Consider the following 26,477-nt stretch of genomic DNA (forward strand, 5'->3'; position numbering starts at 1 on the left):
AGTAGCCATGGAGGGGGCTGTAGGAGGGCAATAACCCAGCAGCAGGACCGCTACCTCTACCTTTGTGCAAGGAGAAAAAGGAGGAGCCCTGCCAGAGCCCTGCAAAATGACCTCCAGCAGGCCACAAATGTGCATATGTCTGCACAAACGGTTAGAAACCGACTCCATGAGGATGGTCTGAGTACCCGACGTCCACATTTGGGGGTTGTGCTCACAGCCCAACACCGTGCAGGACGCTTGGCATTTGCCACAGAACACCAGGATTGGCAAATTCGCCACTGGCACCCTGTGCTCTTCACAGATGAAAGCAGGTTCACACTGAGCACATGTGACAGACGTGACAGAGTCTGGAGATGCCATGGAGAGCGATCTGCTGCCTGCAACATCCTTCAGCATGACCGGTTTGGCAGTGGGTCAGTAATGGTGTGGGGTGGCATTTCTTTGGAGGGCCGCACAGCCCTCCATGTGCTCGCCAGAGGTAGCCTGACTGCCATTAGGTACCGATATGAGATCCTCAGACCCCTTGTGAGACCATATGCTGGTGCGGTTGGTCCTGGGTTCCTCCTAATGCAGGACAATGCCAAACCTCATGTGGCTGGAGTGTGTCAGCAGTTCCTGCAAGATGAAGGCAATGAAGCTATGGACTGGCCCGCCCGTTCCCTAGACCTGAATCCGATTGAGCACATCTGGGACATGTCTCGCTTCTTCCACCAACATCATGTTTCACCACAGACTGTCCAGGAGTTGGCGGATGCTTTAGTCCAGGTCTGGGAGGAGATCCCTCAGGAGACCATCCGCTGCCTCATCAGGAGCATGCCCAGGCGTTTATAGGGAGGTCGTACAGGCACGTGGAGGCCACACACAATACTGAGCATCATTTCCTTGTCTTGAAGCATTTCAAGTGAAGTTGGATCAGCCTGTAATTTGATTTTCCACTTTGATTTTGAGCATCATTCCAAATTCAGATCTCCATGGGATATTCATTTTGATTTACATTGATCATTTTTATGTTTTATTCTTCTCAACGCATTCCACTATGTAATGAATAAAGATTTGCAATTGGAATATTTAATTCAGCGATATCTAGGATGTGGGATTTTAGTGTTCCCTTTATTTTTTTGAGCCGTGTATATTATATTGCTGTGATTGGATTTGTACTTGGTCACTTCTCACTTAGAGGAGGGGGCTGCTCTCACCTTTGCTGTTCAGTATGATAATGTAGGGGTCGGATGGGGGCCCCAGGCTGGTGCAGTGATATATGAGGACTCTGAAGGTGAACTCTGTCTTCGAGCTGAGGCCATAAATCTGGGCGGACAGGACGTCTATGGAGGTTATGTTCTCCTGGCGAAAAAGATGGTTGGCAGGATGATAGATCCTGAGCAGGTAACCGCTCCCCACAGTGCTATAAGAGGGGAGCTGCCAGTTTATGTATAATGTGTTATCTTCTATGGAGTAGCCCTTAATCTCTGGCTTCACTGTGGGTTCTGTAGAAAAGAAACAAAAAAAATGAACCAACCTGGCGAATATTCCCAGTGAAAAACTTCTTACCGTTTTGCGTATACAGCTCTAATGCAATTCTATATATTGACATGGTTACAGACTGAAAGTAAACCCAGTGTAGCCTGATACTCTTGGGGTCACTTTCTGTATAGGAAACAAGAAGAGGAGGCAGAAGGAGGCGAATAGCAGAACTGCATGATAGGACTGCGCCATGGTCTGCAACCGCATCAGTCCGCCTAGTGGTCATAGCTGGTACTGCATGTGTTAACTGCCTAACTGGGACAATGTTCTGCATTGTGGACGTTTATATTTCCCTGTGACATGTAAATGCCAGACATCTAGTACTAATTCAGTATGAAATATAGACAAGCACTATACGTGCGTATTTACCTATACAGTCTGTGTGCAGCACGGCCACTGGTCCCAGGGGCCCTTCTCCTCCAGCTCCTGGTCGACTCAACTGAAACTGCACCAGGTAAGCAGTGACCGGCTTCAGGTTGGGAAGTGTTATGTTGTCTTTTGGATCCACTAGAAAGGCAAGAAGATCAATCTGTGATTGATTAAATTTACAAATAAATCTCTGCTGATTGTACTTGTATACAGGGTGGGTCATTTACTGTATATGGATACACCTAAATAAAAGGGGATTGGTTGGAAATATCAACTCCCTATTTGTGGCACATTAGTATAAGATGGGGGGGGGGGAACTTTTCAAGATGGGTGGTGACCATGGCGGCCATTTTGGATCCAACTTTATAAATGGCCTACCCAGGTGTATCCATAAAGATGACCCACCCTGTACATGCAGGCAGATTCCAGCAGTTTTCTATATGTACTACCTATATAAGAAGCTTAGTTGTTGTGTACATACATTATATTACTTATTCTCTACTGACCCTGAGTTACACCCTGTATTATACCCCAGAGCTGCACTCACTCTTCTGCTGGTGCAGTCACTGTGTACATACATTACATTACTGACCCTGAGTTACACCCTGTATTATACCCCAGAGCTACACTCACTATTCTGCTGGTGCAGTCACTGTGTACATACATTACATTACTGATCCTGAGTTACATCCTGTATTATACCCCAGAGCTGCACTCACTATTCTGCTGGTGCAGTCACTGTGTACATACATTACATTACTGATCCTGAGTTACATCCTGTATTATACTCCAGAGCTGCACTCACTATTCTGCTGGTGCAGTCACTGTGTACATACATTACATTACTGATCCTGTACTGACCCTGAGTTACACACTGTACTATACCCCAGAGCTGCACTCACTCTTCTGCTGGTGCAGTCACTGTGTACATACATTACATTACTGATCCCGAGTTACATCCTGTATTATACCCCAGAGCTGCACTCACTATTCTGCTGGTGCAGTCACTGTGTACATACATTACATTACTGATCCTGAGTTGCATCCTGTATTATACTCCAGAGCTGCACTCACTATTCTGCTGGTGCAGTCACTGTGTACATACATTGCATTACTGATCCTGTACTGATCCTTCATTACATCCTGTATTATACCCCAGAGCTGCACTCACTATTCTGCTGGTGCAGTCACTGTGTACATACATTACTGATCCTGAGTTACATTCTTTAATATACTCCAGAGCTGCACTCACTATTCTACTGCTGCAGTCACTGTGTACATACATTACATTACTGATCCTGAGTTACATCCTGTATTATACCCCAGAGCTGCACTCACTATTCTGCTGGTGCAGTCACTGTGTACATACATTACATTACTGATCCTGTACTGATCCTGAGTTACATCCTGTATTATACCCCAGAACTGCACTCACTATTCTGCTGGTGCAGTCACTGTGTACATACATTACATTACTGATCCTGAGTTACATCCTGTATTATACTCCAGAGCTGCACTCACTATTCTGCTGCTGCAGTCACTGTGTACATACAGTGGGGCAAAAAAGTATTTAGTCATTCAGCAATAGTGCAAGTTCCACCACTTAAAAAGATGAGAGGCGTCTGTAATTTACATCATAGGTAGACCTCAACTATGGGAGACAAACTGAGAAAAAAAAATCCAGAAAATCACATTGTCTGTTTTTTTAACAATTTATTTGCATATTATGGTGGAAAATAAGTATTTGGTCAGAAACAAACAATCAAGATTTCTGGCTCTCACAGACCTGTAACTTCTTCTTTAAGAGTCTCCTCTTTCCTCCACTCATTACCTGTAGTAATGGCACCTGTTTAAACTTGTTATCAGTATAAAAAGACACCTGTGCACACCCTCAAACAGTCTGACTCCAAACTCCACTATGGTGAAGACCAAAGAGCTGTCAAAGGACACCAGAAACAAAATTGTAGCCCTGCACCAGGCTGGGAAGACTGAATCTGCAATAGCCAACCAGCTTGGAGTGAAGAAATCAACAGTGGGAGCAATAATTAGAAAATGGAAGACATACAAGACCACTGATTATCTCCCTCGATCTGGGGCTCCACGCAAAATCCCACCCCGTGGGGTCAGAATGATCACAAGAACGGTGAGCAAAAATCCCAGAACCACGCGGGGGGACCTAGTGAATGAACTGCAGAGAGCTGGGACCAATGTAACAAGGCTTACCATAAGTAACACACTACGCCACCATGGATTCAGATCCTGCAGTGCCAGACGTGTCCCACTGCTTAAGCCAGTACATGTCCGGGCCCGTCTGAAGTCTGCTAGTGAGCATTTGGATGATCCAGAGGAGTTTTGGGAGAATGTCCTATGGTCTGATGAAACCAAACTGGAACTGTTTGGTAGAAACACAACTTGTCGTATTTGGAGGAAAAAGAATACTGAGTTGCATCCATCAAACACCATACCTACTGTAAAGCATGGTGGTGGAAACATCATGCTTTAGGGCTGTTTCTCTGCAAAGGGGCCAGGACGACTGATCCGGGTACATGAAAGAATGAATGGGGCCATGTATCGTGAGATTTTGAGTGCAAACCTCCTTCCATCAGCAAGGGCATTGAAGAAGAAACGTGGCTGGGTCTTTCAACATGACAATGATCCAAAGCACACCGCTAGGGCAACGAAGGAGTGGCTTCGTAAGAAGCATTTCAAGGTCCTGGAGTGGCCTAGCCAGTCTCCAGATCTCAACCCTATAGAAAACCTTTGGAGGGAGTTGAAAGTCCGTGTTGCCAAGCGAAAAGCCAAAAACATCACTGCTCTAGAGGAGATCTGCATGGAGGAATGGGCCAACATACCAACAACAGTGTGTGGCAACCTTGTGAAGACTTACAGAAAACGTTTGACCTCTGTCATTGCCAACAAAGGATATATTACAAAGTATTGAGATGAAATTTTGTTTCTGACCAAATACTTATTTTCCACCATAATATGCAAATAAAATGTTAAAAAACAGACAATGTGATTTTCTGGATTTTTTTTTTCTCAGTTTGTCTCCCATAGTTGATGTCTACCTATGATGTAAATTACAGACGCCTCTCATCTTTTTAAGTGGTGGAACTTGCACTATTGCTGACTGACTAAATACTTTTTTGCCCCACTGTACATTACTGATCCTGTACTGATCCTGAGTTACATCCTGTATTATTCCCCAGAGCTGCACTCACTATTCTGCTGGTGCAGTCACTGTGTACATACATTACATTACTGATCCTGAGTTACATCCTGTATTATACCCCAGAGCTGCACTCACTATTCTGCTGGTACAGTCACTGTGTACATACATTACATTACTGATCCTGAGTTACATCCTGTATTATACCCCAGAGCTGCACTCACTATTCTGCTGGTGCAGTCACTGTGTACATACATTACATTACTGATCCTGAGTTACCTCCTGTATTATACCCCAGAGCTGCACTTACTATTCTGCTGCTGCAGTCACTGTGTACATACATTACATTACTGATCCTGAGTTACATCCTGTATTATACCCCAGAGCTGCACTCACTATTCTGCTGGTACAGTCACTGTGTACATACATTACATTACTGATCCTGAGTTACATCCTGTATTATACCCCAGAGCTGCACTCACTATTCTGCTGGTGCAGTCGCTATGTACATACATTACATTACTGATCCTGAGTTACATCCTGTATTATACTCCAGAGCTGCACTCACTATTCTGCTGGTGCAGTCACTGTGTACATACATTACATTACTAATCCTGAGTTACATTCTGTGTTATACTCCAGAGCTGCACTCACTATTCTGCTGGTTGTTATTGGAAACAGTCACCAAGCTCGTGGAAAAAAATATCTTTACAGCAAACTCCTAAAATGTAGGGATGTAGTTTGAGTCTCTTGTACAGTTCACTAGAACCTGTAGAGTTGTGAGAGCACATCTGGAGTATAATGAAGGTTGGCAGAGCGAGGAAACAAATAAAACCTCAGTATAATCCATATGTATCAGATTAATGCTTATTGTAAAATCTGTTCCTATGTGATACCAGTAATGGTGCTTGTCCCCTTTCAAGAATAACCATCGTTTACATTTTGTATTTTTCCTAACTCAATAATCCATATGAAAATAAGCAACTTTGTAATTTATCTACGCAGAAAAATTCACTTCTTTTCTCCGCCAGGACTGATCTGTCACTTTCATTCATTGGTTACATCTGTATTCATTGAAGAGAAGACAAACTACCCCAGTACTGAGATAGGAGGTGACGGTTGGGGGTCTTAACACTATGAAGTGTGAGGATCTAGAGGTCGACACAGACATTTTGCTTCTGGTTCCATAGAACTTTATGAGCACCAGCTGTCATCTCATATCTCAGTAACCGGAAATACTGAAATCACTGAAGATTATATGCGTGAATTCAGAATTTTGAGACTGAATGATCAGTCCAGAGGGAGAAAGTAATGGATTTCTCTGATCAGATTTATTACAAACATTTCTTATTTTCATGTGCATTAATGATTTATGAAGAAAATAATAAAGAAATAAAAGTGATGGTTACTAAATTAAGTTTTGGTACCTTTTTTCCTTTGAGTATTTTTTCTGCCATACTCAATACGTGACCTATGACTTTAGGTTACAGTAAGAGTTTCCTACCTACAATGTTGGACCAGTAGTTTGTACTTTTCTTGGGTCGATACAGCAACTTAATAGATGAAATTGGCCCATCTCCAGTAAAATTATGAAGTGGAGCGAGGATCAGATGTCTGCTCCCTCGATCGAGCAAACGTGGCGGCTCCAGAGGTTGTGGAGGAACTGCAGAGAGAGAACGTAATAACAATTACAGCATCAGTGCAGGAGGCAAATGGCTAAAATGGGGTCTGAAAATTTCCCCCAAGTACAATGTGGAATATTATCCAGTTGTAAGACATGCAGTTCCAGCTATGGCCACTGAGTGTCCAGTGAGACAAGCTATTGCGCTTTATGACATGTTGCAATTATACCGTCCAATCACTGGACCCTTTATCTATGTCTTTGTAATTGCAGAAAGTAACTATCAAGTCTATTCTACTTTGTATCTTCGATTGCTCTGCTTGCCGTCAGGCAAAGGTAACATTAATGAGTTACATCCAGAAAGGAACAACCCATCCAACAATGATCACAGCTGTCAGACAAGTCTCCCCCACTTCCTGAGATCTTATTCTTATTCACAACAAGCAGAGATCATGAAAATATTGAAGAAGAAAAAATGAACACAAAGTAGGAATTGTATCAGATGACAAGTATGAGACAAGTTCTATTCAAGATCATTACCTCTGACGACAACTTGGAATTTGCGGCTGTCCTGCCCCCCGCTGGTGGAGACGCGACATTCCCAGAAGCCGTGGTCGGACAGTGTTAGTGCAGGCACATTGAACTTGCACGTGCTGCGCTCCGAGTCCAGCACAGCCTGACTGGCCTGACGGGGAGAAGACAGGAGAAGGGTCATCACCAGACAGGTCCTGTGATTGTGACTGGATATGATAACTGTGGGACTATAAGTCCCAGGACTTACGCTGAGGACAGACCCGTCCGGGCGTCGCAGCACTATACTCTCCCGCACCGGCTGAGGCTTCCCAGAGGCGGCACAGCTCAGGATCGCTGGGGAATTCAGATTGAACTCAACCTGGATCGGAAGATCGATGATCTGCGGAAGGTGATCTGCGAGGAGGAGGGACGGGGTCAGACACAGCGATTCTTACTCTGCGCGGCTGTGGGACCCCACTCATCCCATTATGTCATTCTCATGTTGTGGCCTCCAAAGGTTCTGCCTGAAACACTCTGTGCTGCTTGGACTCCTTTCCATTCTATAATTCTCAGTATATAACCACTAACACGATCTGTATTCTTTGCTTATCCTGTTATTTTGACTATAATGTGGTCTCCAACAGGATCATGCCTATTCCTGAAATACTCAGGATCAAGGATCAGTCCTAGGCCCCCTACTCTTCTCATTGTATACTGCCCCTATTGGACAAACAATCAGTAGATTTGGTTTCCAGTACCATCTCTATGCTGACGACACCCAATTATACACTTCTTCTCCTGATATCACACCGACCTTTTTAGAAAACACCAGTGATTGTCTTACCGCTGTCTCTAACATCATGTCCTCCCTCTATCTGAAACTAAACCTGTCAAAAACTGAACTCCTCGTGTTCTCTCCCTCTACTAACCTACCTTTGCCTGACATTGCCATCTCCGTATGCGGTTCCACCATTACTCCAAAGCAACATGCCCGCTGCCTTGGGATCATCCTTGATTCTGACCTTTCATTCACCCCCTACATCCGATCACTGGCTCGCTCTTCTTACCTGCATCTCAAAAACATTTCTAGAATTCGCCCTTTTCTTACTTTCGACTCTGCAAAAACTCTTACTGTTTCACTTATTCATTCTCGTCTGGACTATTGTAACTCTCTACTAATCGCCCTCCCTCTTGCAAAACTCTCCCCGCTCCAATCTGTCCTGAATGCTGCAGCCAGGATCATATTCCTCACCAACCGTTACACCGATGCCTCTACCTTGTGCCAGTCATTACACTGGCTACCCATCCACTCCAGAATCCAGTACAAAACTACTACCCTCATCCACAAAGCACTCCATGGCTCAGCACCACCCTACATCTCCTCCCTGGTATCAGTCTACCACCCTACCCGTGCCCTCCGCTCCGCTAATGACCTCAGGTTAGCATCCTCAATAATCAGAACCTCCCACTCCCGTCTCCAAGACTTTACACGTGCTGCGCCGATTCTGTGGAATGCACTACCTAGGTTAATACGATTAATCCCCAATCCCCACAGTTTTAAGCGTGCCCTAAAAACTCATTTGTTCAGACTGGCCTACCGCCTCAATGCATTAACCTAACGATCCCTGTGTGGCCTATTTATAATAAAAAAAAAATAAAAAAAAAGGTTCCTCGCATCATGTTCTCATACACTTTATGCAGTATTAGCCCTCTGTGTCTGTACTGCTACATACTTAGGCAGATAACTGGTTCATGCAGCTTTACATGAACACCTGAGCCTTACACTATGGCTGGTCCGAATAACTAAAGCAATTGTTACCATCCACCTCTCGTGTCTCCCCTTTTTCCTCATAGTTTAGCATTCCTCATAGCATTCGACACTGTGGATCATCAGCTCCTCCTCACTATGCTCTGCTCCATCGGCCTCAAGGACACCGTTCTCTCCTGGTTCTCCTCCTATCTCTCTGACCGATCCTTCACTGTATGTTTTGCTGGTTCCTCCTCCTCTCACCTTCCCCTTACTGTTGGGGTTCCTCAAGGATCAGTCCTAGGCCCCCTACTCTTCTCGTTGTATACTGCCCCTATTGGACAAACAATCAGTAGATTTGGTTTCCAGTACCATCTCTATGCTGATGACACCCAATTATACACTTCTGCTCCCGATATCACACCGACCTTTTTAGAAAACACCAGTGATTGTCTTACCGCTGTCTCTAACATCATGTCCTCCCTCTATCTGAAACTAAACCTGTCAAAAACTGAACTCCTCGTGTTCTCTCCCTCTACTAACCTACCTTTGCCTGACATTGCCATCTCCGTGTGCGGTTCCACCATTACTCCAAAGCAACATGCCCGCTGCCTTGGGGTCATCCTTGATTCTGACCTTTCATTCACCCCCTACATCCGATCACTGGCTCGCTCTTCTTACCTGCATCTCAATAACATTTCTAGAATTCGCCCTTTTCTTACTTTCGACTCTGCAAAAACTCTGACTGTTTCACTTATTCATTCTCGTCTGGACTATTGTAACTCTCTACTAATCGCCCTCCCTCTTGCAAAACTCTCCCCGCTCCAATCTGTCCTGAATGCTGCAGCCAGGATCATATTCCTCACCAACCGTTACACCGATGCCTCTACCCTGTGCCAGTCATTACACTGGCTACCCATCCACTCCAGAATCCAGTACAAAACTACTACCCTCATCCACAAAGCACTCCATGGCTCAGCACCACCCTACATCTCCTCCCTGGTATCAGTCTACCACCCTACCCGTGCCCTCCGCTCCGCTAATGACCTCAGGTTAGCATCCTCAATAATCAGAACCTCCCACTCCCGTCTCCAAGACTTTACACGTGCTGCGCCGATTCTTTGGAATGCACTACCTAGGTTAATACGATTAATCCCCAATCCCCACAGTTTTAAGCGTGCCCTAAAAACTCATTTGTTCAGACTGGCCTACCGCCTCAATGCATTAACCTAACGATCCCTGTGTGGCCTATTTATAATAAAAAAAAAAAAAAAAGGTTCCTCGCATCATGTTCTCATACACTTTATGCAGTTAATAGTCCTCTGTGTCTGTACTGCTACATACTTAGGCAGGTAACTGGTTCATGCAGCTTTACATGAACACCTGAGCCTTACACTATAGCTGGTCCGAATAACTAAAGCAATTGTTACCATCCACCTCTCGTGTCTCCCCTTTTCCCCATAGTTTGTAAGCTTGCGAGCAGGGCCCTCACTCCTCCTGGTATCTGTTTTGAACTGTATTTCTGTTATGCTGTAATGTCTATTGTCTGTACAAGTCCCCTCTATAATTTGTAAAGCGCTGCGGAATATGTTGGCGCTATATAAATAAAAATTATTATTATTATTATTATTATTACTCTGTGCTGCTAGGGCTTCTACCCTTTTCATTCCATAATTCTCATAATTCTCAATATATAACCCCCCTTTCCCCTACATTATCTCTCCTTAAATATTCTGTGTAATCCCCACAAGATCAGCACTCCTCTCCTGAAATACTCTGTGCTGATGGGACCCCTGCTGTCTCCACTATGTCGCTCTCAGTTTACAACCTCAATAAGATCTCTCCGAAAATACTCAGTGGGCGGAGCGAGGTCTTCAAGCCTCACAATGTGCCTCTCCGTGACTCCTGAAATACTTTGTGCTGCTGGGGGCTTGCTCTATCCGCTTTACAGCTGGGGTACTCCTTTCACTAGTTAATACACCGTTTATACCCCCGTTTAAGCACACGCTTAAAGTTCTCTCCTGAAATACTTTGTGCTGCTTCAACCATGGCCTGTTCCAGAAGATCAGCACACATCGCTCCTGAAATACTCTGTACTGCTGTGAACATTCTTCTGGAGGCTGCTGTATTCGAGCAATCTTACCTGACTTCTCGCAGTGCTGCCCATGCCAGCCATTGGGGCACACGCAGCCACTGAACCTGTTACAGGACCCCCCGTTCTTGCACTCGCACTTCAGGGCGCAGTTTGCTCCGTACAGTCCTGGAGGACACTCTATAAAATGTAGAAACACAATACAGGAAACATGTGTGAGATGCCAGGGCGATGCCAGCACATCCTCAGGCCAGGGAATACTCCAAACCAGCTAACCAATCACTGGGTCCACAGAATCGCCAGGGCTGGTAATAGCCGATGTGGGGGACACCTTCAGTAGCTTTCTCCCTGGATTATTTGCATTTGCCATGTGAAAAGCAAAAAGTACATGGGACTGTGACTATCTTCCATTATTCTTATGGCGTAGGTGGGTTGTCAGAGAGTGCCTCCATTGTCATCATGGAAGCCACATACCTAGAGGCTCCTCCAGTGAGCAAGTCTGACCTGAAGCCCACAGGCCGCAATGTGCATGTTCTCATGAGCCAGTACCTGTTTGGCAATGAGTCCCGGTCCAGCCACTTCCACAGGAACATCCATAGGGGTCGGGAAGACAGAAGGTGAGGCCCTTACAGCCATTTTCTCTCTTACACATCTCCTGACAGTTTCTGCCAAAGTTTCCTTCTCTACAAGCTGCAGAACACAGGAGAATAATGGTGGAATGATTACATGACATGTCCAACTATCGCCCTGACGTGACCATACTACAGTCACCCTGACATACTGCATAAGAATCTGCCGAGATCAAGCATCTAGGACTGTTATTGCTCTACACAATAATCGTTCATGGGAGCCACATTGCTCCATCCCAACTCCCAATGAATCCCACCAGCACTGGCCACATCACATCTACGTTGGTGCGATCGGGCCACTAAGGTCTATGTTGGGAAAACTATGAGAGACTTGTTAAATTTCAACATTCCAAACACTTTTGTATTCCTTGGTGCCATTAGAAAAGTTCAGCAGAAGCAATGTGGATGGCGACAGTCATGGAGAAAAGTACCTAGAGCCACTGAGAAGCCTCAAGACCCAAACACAAGACGAGACATTCCAGAGGAACATTCAATAAATGGTCATGAGGCAGAAAAATTACACAAGAATCAAGTCCGATATGATTTATTTTTTTAGCTCAAGCCCTAACGATTTCCAAAAAGTGTTGTCTTACCCTTTTCACAGAGCGTTCCCATGAACCCCGGGGCACATATGCATTCTCCACTGGTATCATGGCACACTCCACCATTCAGGCAGTCCAGGCAATCCTTCTGACATGATGGACCCCACTTATCTGCCGGACATCCTGTAGTAGACAACACGGGGGCAATTACAGGGGAAATCCATCCCACAATTCTGGGACTTACGATGTATATAAGCTTAGATCCCATCTGACCTCTTACGATGAGTCTGAAGAAGGCGTTGACGAGGGGGGTGGCCCCCATGAAGCCGGCGCTGTAAACTCCAGCTTGACTGTGCTGCACCGCATGGAAGTTGAGCTGGGCTATCCCACTACTTACATCGTTCTTGTATGTTGTCTTCAAGAAGGTGCCTGGAATGTAAGAGTTAATTTGTGAGACATAAATAGGCATTGGAACAATAACTCCCAAAATCTCATGCAATCCCCGTGAAGGACTCAAGTCAACAAGTGGAACATTGAGTAATGATTGCTCAGATTGACCGTGATGCTGACCAATCTAATGAATCCGATCTCTCCAGAATGTCCCATTTCCGCCTCAGGTCTTCCGGCTTCTCAATGGCATGGGGGATAATGGCCCGGGACACAGGGTTGGGCAGAACCAACTGAATGTTCCTATGTACATAGAACATGTCTGCCCCCTTCCAAATTAATTAGATAGTGACTCAAACAAATATGTTCTGCTTTAATATATCTGGAAAAAGGCTATATATTCTTAATCTCCCCTGCAGATAACAGACCTGGTAGACTAGGGCCTAGAAGACATTAATTTTAATGCCTCTGGTGGGTTTATATTGTGTAGAGGGTTCATGATAACATCCCTGATGGGATCACATAGTGAAGGGTGTTAATAATGTCCCTGTGGGCTAGTTAGCTGAAGATGGTGGTCTAGCAGTAAAGAGGTTGATGATAGCAATGGGCTATGGTCAGGTAGTGTATTAATTATGTCATCCCTGGTTAGCTATGGTTGTGAAGGTGTTAATTATAATGTCCCTGCTGGGCTAATCCAGTGAGGAAGTTAATGGATACCTCCTTGGTGGGGTTGTGTAGTGAAAATGTTAAAAGGTAACAGCTATTGTGGCTTACAATGTTGAAGTAGATAAACCTGATATCCCTGGTGGTCTAGGGTTGCTCATGTTCACCCATCATCACCACCATTATCCTCTACCGCTTCCCATCAACATATGTGTTACATTTAGTCTGGCATCTCTGGTATACCCATATAGGATGTATACACCGAGGCGTAGAGCTAAAACATCTCCCCACAAAGCCCCACACAACGAGGACGAGCCATTATATTGATAGTCTGTTTTCTTAAGCCATTCAGAGGTGGACTTGCTGGTGTGTTTTGGATCCTTGTCCTGCTGCATAACTCAAGTGCGCTTCAGCTTGAGGTCACGAAGAGATGGACGGACATTCTCCTTCAGGATTTTTTGGTAGACAGCAGAATTCATGGTTCCATTTACCACAACAAGTCTTCCAGGTCCTGAAGCAGCAAAACAGCCCCAGACACTACCACCATCATATTTTACTGTTGGTATAATGTTCCTTTTCTGTGTTACTTCTACGCCAGATGTAATGGGACATACACCTTCCAAAAAGTTCAACTTTTGTCTCGTCAGTCCACAGAGTATTCTCCCAAAAGTCGTGGGGATCACCAAGATGTTTTCTGGCAAAACTGAGACGAGCCTTCATGTTCTTATTGCTCAGCTGTGGTTTTCATCTTGGTTCGCTGAAGTCCCATCGCTTTAGAAATGGCTTTATAACCTTTTCCAGACCGATAAATCTCAATTACTTTGTCTCTCATTTGTTCCAGAATTTATTTGGATCACGGCATGATGTATAGCTTTTGAGGATCTTTTATTCTTCGTCACTTTGTCAGGCAGATCCTATTTAAGTGATTTTATGATCAGGAACAGGTGTGGCAGTAATCAGGCCTGCGTGTGATTGGGTAATTTGAACTCAGGTCCCCAAAGATGTGATAAACCACAGTTAATTTATGTTTTGGGGGAAGTGTGTGGGGGGGAAGGGGGAATCACTTTTTCACACAGGGCCCTGTAGGTTTGGATTTTTTTTCTCTAAATAATAAAGACCTTCATTTAAAAACTGCTTTTTTTTGGTTACTTGTGTTATCTTTGTATAATATTTAAATTTGTTTTGTGATCTGAAACATGTGAGTGTGACAAACATGCAAAACAATAGGAAAGCAGGAAGGGGGAAAACACTTTTTCACACAACTGTATACTCATACAGACTGGATACAGATATATATTCGTATAGACTGGTTACAATGATGGCATAAATAAAGTGGATACAGGTATGTTCATATCCACTGGATACAATGAATCCAGCGGAGCTCTGTGAAGCTCCTGGGATCCACTGTTACATCTGTATGATGTTCACTCCTCACCATTCGTCTTAGGCTTCTTTCACACGAGCGTTGGAATCTCCCCGTCGCAATGCGTCGGGGAGAGATTCCGATGCTATCGTTTAACGCATTGCACAATGGAGGCAGCGGATGCATTTCTCCGGTGCATCCGCTGCCCCATTGTAAGGTGCGGCGAGGTGGGGGCGGAGTTCCGGCCGCGCATGCGCGGTCGGAAAAAGCGGTCCGTCAGGAGCAAAAAACGTTACATGTAGCGTTTTTTGCTCCCGACGGTCCACCAAAGCACGACGCATCCGTCGCTCGACGGATGCGACGTGTGGCAATCCGTCGCAAATGCGTCGTCAATGTAAGTCTATGGGGAAAAAACGCATCCTGCAAGCACTTTTGCAGGATGCGTTTTTTCTGCAAAACGACGCATTGTGATGGATTGCAGAAAACGCTAGTGTGAAAGTAGCCTTATGGGGTAGAGAAGACTCTGGACCCCTTTAGCAGTAGGGCCTAGGTACCTCTGCTGCGTCTGCACCCCTTTAGCATTTCCTGGCTGTAGGTAGGACATGTTAACCCTCATCCAGATCATTCTCGGGTTTTCCCCCATAGATATAACATACCAGATGCTACTACCCACCATTGTACTTCCACAAGATGTCTGGGTGCCATGGTTTCACGACTTTGGCTTGTAGTTGCGCATCTTGGTTTAGGCTGACAGTCACCGTCACTTTAACTGGAATTAGATCGGCTGAAGAGAAAACACAGAAGGTATTACTTGGGACTGCTGACTTGGAGTCAAGAAGCGAGGCTACAAGAGTAATCAGAGCTCGGCATCCACCAGGCGGGCACTAAGATCACACAGGTTACATTTTAGCCCTGGAGATAACCTGCAACATAAACATCTAACCACTGCTTATCTCCTGTTTAGGAGCCATGGTTGTCAAGACAGTAAGGGCCCTTTTAGACATGAACGCTTGTTTCTGAATTTAAATAATACAATTTTACCTACCTGTAGTTACCACTAGAGGGAGCTCACTGCATACAACATTTCCATTTAACTCACTATTATGGTGCACTCTCTGTGGCTCCACCTAGAGGTGACTGCAGGGAGAAATAATTGTTATAGATGATCTCTATGTATATACGGGGGATTTAAATTTCTGTTTTAAAAAAATAGGATTCCGACAAAATTAAAGGTTTATGAAAAAAAGAATCCGCACAGGATGTTGGTCATAAAAACAACATGATATAAGGTGGAGATTCCCTTTAAACACTTTTATTATTTTTAAAGCCAAATAATCTAAAAGCTCCAGGCGTCTCATTCTCCGGGCACTTCCTTGTTTTCTCTTTTTAGTCTCAGGGTTCTTATCTCACGTTCTTTTTGTTTCCTGCTCTTAAAAATTATCAGAGAATTTCTCCCGTAAATCGAAAGTTGCTTCCTTGCAAATTAATCGCCATCAATTAAATGTTTCACTTATTTTTTTTTTTCTTCCTGGGAACCCAGGAGTTTGGTTATTTACTGCATTTATCAGAGAAGCGATAAGATCAGCGCTACCGTACAGAACAGAAGGAAGGAAACACAATCAGTGACAGGAGGATTACAGCTCCGGAGGATTACAGCTCCGGAGGATTACAGCTCCGGAGGAATAGAAGCAGCACCATTACCCTTCACGAAAGAAGTAATAACAAAATACAGCACGAGACACAACAAATCTGGAGAAGTCGTAAACTGCTCTGCTTCTTACTATGGTATAAGATAAAAGAAAGTTGGCACGCTTAATAATTTTGGCACATTTTATTTTCAGAAAGTTAAATCTGCAAATGCCAAAAGCACCAAAAATTGAGCCATTTTCTGATTTCTACAATTTGTCTTAAACTTGGAGACAAAAACCACTGCCCAGAGGCTAGACCTACAATTACGTCATTTTTCCAAAATAAGAAAACTGGAGCAATTTATCTCATTTCATGATTTGCAACAATTTTTTATGCAGTTTGCATCAAAAACTGCTAGAAAGTCACAAATTAGTGTGGACCTTTGTGTTCCTCTGTCTCTATTTTCAAGACTTTTGCTTGCTGTCAATTGGGAAATCTGTTCAAAACTCATCTGGCCATAATACTTCTTACAAGGTACTGTTTCCAGTCCGCACTGATACATTGTAGCAAATGACAGGAGAGAGATTTGTGTTACCCCAATATCACATATAATAGATGGGATACCAATGTAAATAATTCTGAGAATTTTTCCTTCAGGACCATTTTCAGCCAATGGACATAAGGCAGGAGTGCTCTCATTCCCTGACAACAAGCAGAGATTTTATAAGTGATGAGGACATGAGACACAAAGTTGCAAACTTTCTCTATATAATGAAAGACATAGAAAGATGAGGAGTTTTGCAGATGCCTCATTTACTTCTGTTTTACAGTTTTGTGTCAGATTGAGTCTCTTTTACATTCACATCCAGAGCTGCCATCATAATTCTGCCCTTGGAAGTAGACAGTAGTTACCAACCCCCGGGGCCGCACTGGCCATCGGGCAGTTCTGGAAAATGCCAGAAGGGCCGGTGGCAGTCGTGGGCCGCTCTCCAGTTCCGACTTTTTTTAAAATATATCACTGAGTGATAACTGGATTGTGGGGCTATTGGGGGCTGTATTACAATCTATGGGGGCTGTGCTGTATTACATTCTATGGGGGCTGTGTTGCATTACATTCTATGGGGGCTGTGCTGCATTACAATCTATGGGGGCTGTGCTGTATTACATTCTATGGGGGCTGTGTTGCATTACATTCTATGGGGGCTGTGCTGCATTACATTCTATGGGGACTGTGCTGCATTACATTCTATAGGGGCTGGCTGCATTACATTCTATGGGTGGCTGGCTGCATTACATTCTATGGGGGCTGTGCTGCATTACATTCTATGGGGGCTGTATTACATTTTATGGGGGCTGTGCTGTATTACATTCTATAGGGGCTGTGTTGCATTACATTCTATGGGAGCTGTGCTGCATTACATTTTATGTGGGCTGTGCTGCATTACATTCTATGGGTGGCTGGCTGCATTACATTCTATGGGGGCCGGCTACATTACATTCTATGGGGGGGCTGGCTGCATTACATTCTATGGGGGCTGGCTGCATTACATTCTATGGGGGCTGTGCTGTATTACATTCTATGGGGCTGTGCTGTATTACATTCTATGGGGGCTGTGCTGCATTACATTCTGTGGGGGCTGTGCTGCATTACATTCTATGGGGGCTGTGTTGTATTACATTCTATGGGGGCTGTGCTGCATTACATTCTATGGGGGCTGGCTGCATTACATTCTATGGGGGCTGTGCTGTATTACATTCTATGGGGGCTGTGCTGCATTACATTCTATGGGGTCTGTGCTGCATTACATTCTATGGGGCTGTGCTGCATTACATTCTATGGGGGCTGTGTTGTATTACATTCTATGGGGGCTGTGCTGCATTACATTCTATGGGGGCTGGCTGCTTTACATTCTATGGGGGCTGTGCCGTATTACATTCTATGGGGGAGGGCTGTATTACATTCTATGGGGTGCTGTATTATATTCTATGGAGGGGCTACATTATATTCTATGGGGGGCTGCATTATGCTCTATGAGGGGGCTACCATATATATGCAGGGGCCGCATTATACTATATGAGGGGGCTGCATTATATTCTCTGGGGGGTTACATTATACTCAGGGGGCTACAACATATTCTGTGGGGTGGCTGCATTATACTCTGGGGTGGCATCATTATACTATATGTGGGCTGCATTATACTGTATCAAGGACTATGGGGAATACATTATACTATATGAAGAACTATGGGGTGCATTATACTATGGGAAGTGAATTGTACTACATGGATGACAATGGTGGTGCATTATACTATATGGAGCACTATGAGGAATGTATTATACTATTTGGAGGACTGAGGAATGTATTATACTATTTGGAGAACTGAGGAGTGTATTATACTATATGGAGGAATTGCAGTGTATTTTAATATATGGAGGTCTATGAGGAGTGTATTATACTACATGGAGAACTGAGGAGTGTAATATACTATATGGAGGACTGAGGAGTGTATTATACTATATGGAGGACTGAGGAGTGTATTATACTATATGGAGAACTGAGGAGTGTATTATACTATATGGAGAACTGAGGAGTGTATTATACTATATGGAGGGCTGAGGAGTGTATTATACTATATGGAGAACTGAGGAGTGTATTATAATATATGGAGAACTGAGGAGTGTATTATACTATATGGAGGGCTGAGGAGTGTATTATACTATATGGAGAACTGAGGAGTGTATTATACTATATGGAGGACTATGAGGAGTGTATTATACTATATGGAGAACTGAGGAGTGTATTATACTATATGGAGAACTGAGGAGTGTATTATTCTATATGAAGGACTGAGGAGTGTATTATACTGTATGGAGGACTGAGGAGTGTATTATACTATATGGAGAACTGAGGAGTGTATTATAATATATGGAGAACTGAGGAGTGTATTATACTATATGGAGGACTGAGGTGCACATTATAATATATGGAGGATTATGGGGTGTATTATACTAAACAAGCAAAATGCTGCCTATTCATCGAGTGATTGGAGTGTTTATGTGGGATCAGGAATCCTTGTTCTCAGCAGCACATCGCCGGTGTAAACTGTAGATGTGCTGCTGATAACATGATACTGTATGGGGACAGATTGATCTAATTGTGATTGTTCCGTTCCCTTCATTCTTTCTCAGTTGGTGTAAAGAGGCCGGGAAACAAGCGAATTACTTCAGTATAGTCGATTACACTCGTTTAGTGGCCTGAGATCAGCGCATGTAAATACAGCAGAAATGCTTCGCAGGGAGACCAGGCAAGGATGATGACAGTTGTAGTTAGCACCCGGCTCCTGGGAATAGCGCTAACTCTACTGCTTTTCCCAGCCGCCAAAGCATTTCATTCTGGTATGTGTAATGATTTTTAGGGTTGATGTCAGCTGCGTAATGTCAGCTGCTATCAATCCCTGGTGTAAGTAATTGAGAGGTGTCCATCAGACACCCCCACTACTAGCCCAGACCTGGCGAGACCCAGCGAATCTGAAGAGCGGTGACGGTAGTAACAATACCGCTCTTCACAGTCGCCGAGCTCAGCGCAAGACCCGGAATATCTGAAAAGGGGTGACGTTACTGATGTCACCACTCTTCAGAGTCAGCGGGTCTCGTGCTGCGCAGCAGAACCAAAAGTGGCTGTAGGCAAAGTGTATGGAGCATCAGAATGAGGTTCCACAGCCTTTGGTCGTCTCATCCCTTCATTATGTACGAGATCCAGTTATGTAGGTAAAGTAGCGGCTTTTCTTGGTACTGCAACTAAAAGCAATAAACAGGACTGAGCTGTAATGCTGGATACAGCTGGGATTATATGTTATATAGTTGTTTCACTCCCCTCACTTCTTGTAGCCTACAAGTGTACAAAGATATTATACAGTCACCATGTGACAAGTGGGCCTGTGTGACTTCAAATGCCAGGGCTGAATTTTAGTCCCAGTCCGGCCCTGCCGACCCCACTGTCAGGCATTAAGGTACCGTCACACTGAACGATATCGCTAGCGATCCGTGACGTTGCAGCGTCCTGGCTAGCGATATCGTTGAGTTTGACGGGCAGCAGCGATCAGGATCCTGCCGTGCCATCGTTGGTCGGAGCAGAAAGTCCAGAACTTTATTTCGTCGCTGGACTCCCTGCAGACATTGCTGAATCGGCGTGTGTGACGCCGATTCAGCGATGTCTTCACTGGTAACCAGGGTAAACATCGGGTTACTAAGCGCAGGGCCGCGCTTAGTAACCCGATGTTTACCCTGGTTACCAGCGTAAAAGTAAAAAAAAAAAACACTACATACTTACATTCCGCTGTCTGTACCCCGGCGCTGTGCTTCTCTGCACTGTGAGCGCCGGCCACCGCTGTGCTCTGCTTTCCGGCTGGCGCTCACAGTCAGTGCTGAGAAGCACAGCGCTGGAGGACAGACACCGGAAGGAAAGTATGTAGTGTTTTTTTTTTTTTACGTTTACGCTGGTAACCAGAGTAAACATCGGGTTACTAAGCGTGGCCCTGCGCTTAGTAACCCGATGTTTACCCTGGTTACCAGGGGACTTCGCATAGTTGGTCGCTGGAGAGCTGTCTGTGTGACAGCTCTCCAGCGACCAAACAGCGACGCTGCAGCGATTGGGATCGTTGTCTAGATCGCTGCAGCGTCGCTAAATGTGACGGTACCTTTAGTGTTAGCTGGGAAGCTTCCATCTTATCTCCCACTACATAATTACATTGAACAGAATAATTCTAGCAGAGAACTTCAACCCTCAACATCCTCAGGGGATTTCAGACTTTTTCAAGCTGCAATTCAAGACCCAATTTATGGACAGTCATGGCGATATTCCTGGAAGAAAGCAGCCACGTTTTTGAATGTACTGATGGTGGTTGTCAATGGCCTTCCCCCACTCATGCTCATTACATTACTCAACAGGGGGCGCCAGGTTGCTCCTATAATAAAGAGATCATGAAACCTAAGGCATGTTGGGAGTGATAGTCCACATTAATAAAATGAATACGTGCATCCAAGAAAATGACTCCGACATCATTCCCACTATTGCTATTCATCACTTATGACTGGAGATGCCCTTTAATTACATTCTTTGCTGTTCCTGCACTTACCGTATGGACTGTTATACGGGTACAGTATTTTGGTCTGCTCAGACGGCCCCCGAGCAGTGCAGTAGAAGACGCCCACTAGTGCATTCCTAGAGAATCCGCTGGCATGCAGCTCCTTGTCCAGCGATTTAATCTTGAATGGTTCCCGAGCAGGGATGAGCACAATCTTGTTATCTCGTTCAATGCGCAGATCCGAACTCTTCATATCCCGCTCCCCGGTGACACATGATAACGAGAAATCCCCTTTTCGGTGCTCAGAGGTGAAGGACGTAAATGACACCAATGTGACATCTAATACAGCTCCTGCAATGTCCAAATCACAAAGTCACACAAAGCCGATGTCCGCTCCGAATCCAAATATATAACGCTGTAATTACATTACTCATCCTGTACTGATCCTGAGTTACATCCTGTATTATACTCCAGAGCTGCACTCACTATTCTGCTGGTGCAGTCACTGTGTACATACATTACATTACTGATCATGAGTTACATCCTGTATTATACTCCAGAGCTGCACTCACTATTCTGCTGGTGCAGTCACTGTGTACATACATTACTGATCATTCATGAGTTACATCCTGTATTATACTCCAGAGCTGCACCCACTATTCTGCTGGTGCAGTCACTGTTTACATATTGTACATTACATTACTGATCCTGAGTTATCTCCTGTATTATACTCCAGAGCTGCACACACTATTCTGCTGGTGAAGTCACTGTGTACATACATTACATTATTGATCCTGTACTGATCCTGAGTTACATCCTGTATTATACTCCAGAGCTGCACACACTATTCTGCTGGTGAAGTCACTGTGTACATACATTACATTATTGATCCTGTACTGATCCTGAGTTACCTCCTGTATTATACTCCAAAGCTGCACTCACTATTCTGCTGGTGCAGAGGGGAGGGGGGGTCCATTCATGGTACGGTAAACTGAGGCTCTGGGGGTCCGGAGTTAGGGGCAGGCAGCTGCCTAAGGCCCCCGCACCCCTCAGCTAGCGGCACATCATGCAGCCGCTATGGGGCCCCTGTGAGGCAGGAGGGCCCGCCTTTAGCCAGAGCCGATTCCCCCGCCGCCGCATTGAACTATACCGGCGTCTGCCAGTACAGTTCAAAGCAATGATGGAGGAGAGAACGTCAGCTGACGCTCCCTCTCCCATGATTCCCCGCTCTGCCTCTGACACTGCGGGTGCGTGATGACATCATCACCCATTTACTGTGTGCCAGGCAGTGCAGCCGCTGAGGCAGGAGCAGGGAGCAGCACGGCGTGGGCACGAGGAGAGGTGAGGAGTGTGGTATTTTATTATTTTGTTTACTATAACAGTGAGTACTGGACTGTGGGGCCATTCTCGGGGGGAGGGGGAAGATGCACGCTGTACTATATACCACATGGCTGTGCTATATGCTACGTGGGCTGTGTTATATACTACATGGGCTGTGTTATATACTACGTGAGCTGTGTTATATGCTATGTGAGCTGTGTTATATGATACGTGGGCTGTGTTATATACTACGTGGCTGTGCTATATACTACGTGGGCTGTGTTATATACTATGTGGGCTGTGTTATATGCTACGAGGCTGTGCTATATGCTACGTGGCTGTGCTATATACTACGTGGGCTGTGTTATATGCTATTGGCTGGGCTATATGCTACGTGGGCTGTTATATGCTACGTGGGCTGTGTGATATACTACGTGGGCTGTGCTATATATTATGTGGCTGTGTTATATACTACGTGGCTGTGCTATATACTACGTGGGTTGTGCTATATACTATGTGGCTGTGCTACATACTACGTGGCTGTGCTATATACTATGTGGGCTGTGTTATATGCTATGTGGCTGTGCTATATACTACGTGGCTGTGCTATATACTACGTGGGCTGTGTTATATGCTATGTGGCTGTGCTATATACTACGTGGCTGTGCTATATGCTACGTGGCTGTGCTATATATTATGTGGGCTGTGTTATGTACTACGTGGCTGTGCTATATACTACGTGGGCTGTGCTATATACTACATGGCTGTGCTATATACTATGTGGGCTGTGTTATATGCTACGTGGCTGTGCTATATGCTACGTGGCTGTGCTATATGCTACGTGGCTGTGCTATATATTACGTGGGCTGTGTTATATACTACGTGGCTGTGCTATATACTATGTGGGCTGTGCTATATACTACGTGGCTGTGCTATATACTATGTGGCTGTGCTATATACTATGTGGCTGTGCTATATACTATGTGGGCTGTGTTATATGCTATGTGGCTGTGCTATATACTACGTGGCTGTGTTATATACTACGTGGCTGTGCTATATACTTTGTGAGCTGTGCTATATACTACATGGCTGTGCTATATACTATGTGTGCTGTGTTATATGCTATGTGGCTGTGCTATATACTGCGTGGCTGTGTTATATACAACGTGGCTGTGCTATATACTATGTGGGCTGTGTTATATACTACGTGGCTGTGCTATATACTACGTGGGCTGTGCTATATACTACATGGCTGTGCTATATACTACGTGGCTGTGTTATATACTATGTGGCTGTATTATATACTACATGGGCTGTGTTATGTACTACATGGCTGTGCTATATACTACATGGCTGTGCTATATGCTACGTGGCTGTGCTATATACTACGTGGTCTGTGTTGTATACTACATGGCTGTGCTATATACTACGTGGCTGTGCTATATGCTATGTGGCTGTGCTGTATGCTACCCCTTTTGTACTTTTACAAATGTTCTACGTTAATACTTTCTAATGTTTACTTGAAAAAGTTTTCCATTAAAAAATTGTCATATTCAATGTATGCAGTTTTTTCTTTGCAGCAAGTTCAGCTAACAATAAAATGACTACTGGTAACTGAGGAAGAGGAAATAAGTCACAAAAAATGGCATATAAGGGGTTGACTTATATAAAGCCCCTCTGCTATATGGTATTGTAGAATTTACAATAGCTGTCAATCATGTAAGAAGTGAAATATGGCATTGTACTATACCTATAAATCTCTGCTGTATCTCTGCATCATGAATTGTGGTATGTGTTAAAGGGGGGGCCCACTGAGACTCTTTCGCCCGGGGCCCTGAAAAACCTGCAGCCGGCCCTTATTATACTCTAGAGCTGCACTCACTATTCTGCTGGTGGATATATGCAGGGTAAGTAGTGTAACGTGCCTACACAATGATGTACCTTTCATGTAGAATATTTATGTATATGAATAATATGTAATTATGTAGGATGTAAGTTGAGCCTCTATCGTTTTGTGATCAGATGATCTGTATATTTTAAACTGGAGACGCAGCTTGAAGTCCAGCTGTGAGGTGCTGTGTACAATTATTTTTAAGCTCCTTCCCATTGCCCATAGGTCCAGATGTGACTGACCCAAGTTCTCCTCCTTCTTTAGAGACCCTATTATGTGACATAAAGTACTGAATAATTCCCAGAGATACAGGAGGCCTCTATAGCTGTTCACTGGCAGTTAATTTACTTCTTCAGATCATACACACGTGGTCAAAATTGTTGGTCCCCCTCGTTTAATGACAGAAAAACCCACAATGGTCACAGAAATAACTTGAATCTGACAAAAGTAATAATAATTAAAAAAAAAAATCAATGAAAATGAACAAATGAAAGTCAGACATTGCTTTTCAACCATGAAATAGGCCTGGGCAGAAATGATGGTACCCCTGAAAATAATGTGACAAAAGGGACATGTTAAATGGTGGTGTGTTCCCTAACTAGCATCACAGGGGTCTACACTCATGAAAACACTCACTGAGAAGAAACACTGCAAAAACGCTACGTGCGAAAAATTAAGTTATATTCACTGAAAGCAAGCAGAGGTGTTGTAAGATTTATTAGAAATTTGCTCTTTATTTATTCACTATCCTCCATTTCAAGATCTCTGCTTGTTGCCAGCGAGTGGAAAGTTTTATGTGCATGTACTTGTATATAGTTTATATCTAAAGGCTGGAGATCATTTCTGATTTCATAGATTGTTACGATGTATACGTTTGGGAAGGAGCTTGAGTTCAGGAGACACATCTGAGTCTGGAGTTGAGATCAGATGGGATTATCTAGATTTATACATTGTAACAAACAGTCAGCAGTGAGAGCAGGACTGAATTAGGGTTTGTTAAGATTCACTGGCAGCAAACAGGGGTCATGAATTTCATGAGAAATTGAAATATAATTCTCGACGTTGTTCTTTTTTTCAATGAGGTCAGAGGTTAATACGTGTCCCCCAATTATTCTGCATGTTATTAACTCTTTAAAGTTACCTGTTTCCTTGTAAATTAAAGATACGACCACAAGAATGAGGGAATGGAGCAGCCTCCGCATTGTCCTAAATCCGATCCAGAGGTGAGAATGTCCCGCTGCCGTCCACGTGTCCAGAAATCACTGCCACATCCACATCGTGTCTTCTCTCCAGACAGAAATCCCGAAAATAGATCCACAAAAATATTCCAAAAATATCAACCCAGAAATTCCATCCAAAGAAAAACAAACAGTAGCGGTCAGATCCCGGAGGGATGACGACATCAATAATCAATTGCTCGGTACAATGTATCCAGCCTTGGGTCACCCTTCTCACATGATTGCCCCCGCCACCAAAGATGGTCAACTCTTAGCACCAATCCCAAAATTTCTAAGTAGCGGTGGTCGTCAGCTGAGTCCTTTGCTTTACCCTCTGTGACTCTCTCACGTTCGCTCACCTCTGACTTCCACAAATTTCTGGGATTTGGCCATGGAAAGAGGAAAAAGGCGTAACAGAGGAGCGAGGCACAGGAAACGCTGGCGCTCAACACTCTGCGAAGGCCTCGGAGTATAGGAAATCACAATGTAGTGAGTCTGGGAAGGGAAGATGACAAAGGCTGCAGCCCCCACACAGCACCACACCAGAGAAAAAACATATTGTCAAGTCATACACCCACCTATGTGTAATACTATACAAGCCGCAGCGCCCCCCACACACCAGAGTGACGGCCGATCAGATATTAATGAAACATATGTATATATGGCAATAACTGGTGGAGATCATTGTGCTCTTCTCCTATCACATAGCCAGAAAATCAG

The 26,477-nt window shown here is 44.4% G+C and overlaps 1 protein-coding gene across 1 annotated transcript in view; it reads right to left on the reverse strand.

Annotated features, from left to right (window-relative positions):
• Positions 1-26,230, reverse strand: part of TIE1 (tyrosine kinase with immunoglobulin like and EGF like domains 1) — a 37,481-nt gene extending 11,251 nt beyond the window's left edge. The window contains exons 1-12 of the mRNA XM_069738079.1: positions 25,682-26,230; positions 21,381-21,680; positions 15,290-15,400; positions 12,477-12,632; positions 12,255-12,386; positions 11,582-11,722; positions 11,084-11,212; positions 7,462-7,607; positions 7,221-7,365; positions 6,564-6,722; positions 1,891-2,028; positions 1,197-1,484 (exon numbers count right to left, since the gene is read on the reverse strand). Of these exons, the coding sequence (XP_069594180.1) occupies positions 1,197-1,484; positions 1,891-2,028; positions 6,564-6,722; positions 7,221-7,365; positions 7,462-7,607; positions 11,084-11,212; positions 11,582-11,722; positions 12,255-12,386; positions 12,477-12,632; positions 15,290-15,400; positions 21,381-21,680; positions 25,682-25,742 (1,906 nt within the window). The 5' untranslated portion in view covers positions 25,743-26,230. The remainder of the gene's footprint in view (positions 1-1,196; positions 1,485-1,890; positions 2,029-6,563; positions 6,723-7,220; positions 7,366-7,461; positions 7,608-11,083; positions 11,213-11,581; positions 11,723-12,254; positions 12,387-12,476; positions 12,633-15,289; positions 15,401-21,380; positions 21,681-25,681) is intronic.
• Positions 26,231-26,477: the final 247 nt, after the last annotated feature.

The sequence above is a fragment of the Ranitomeya imitator genome, chromosome 8, assembly GCF_032444005.1.
Source record: "Ranitomeya imitator isolate aRanImi1 chromosome 8, aRanImi1.pri, whole genome shotgun sequence".
Lineage (NCBI taxonomy): Eukaryota > Metazoa > Chordata > Amphibia > Anura > Dendrobatidae > Ranitomeya > Ranitomeya imitator.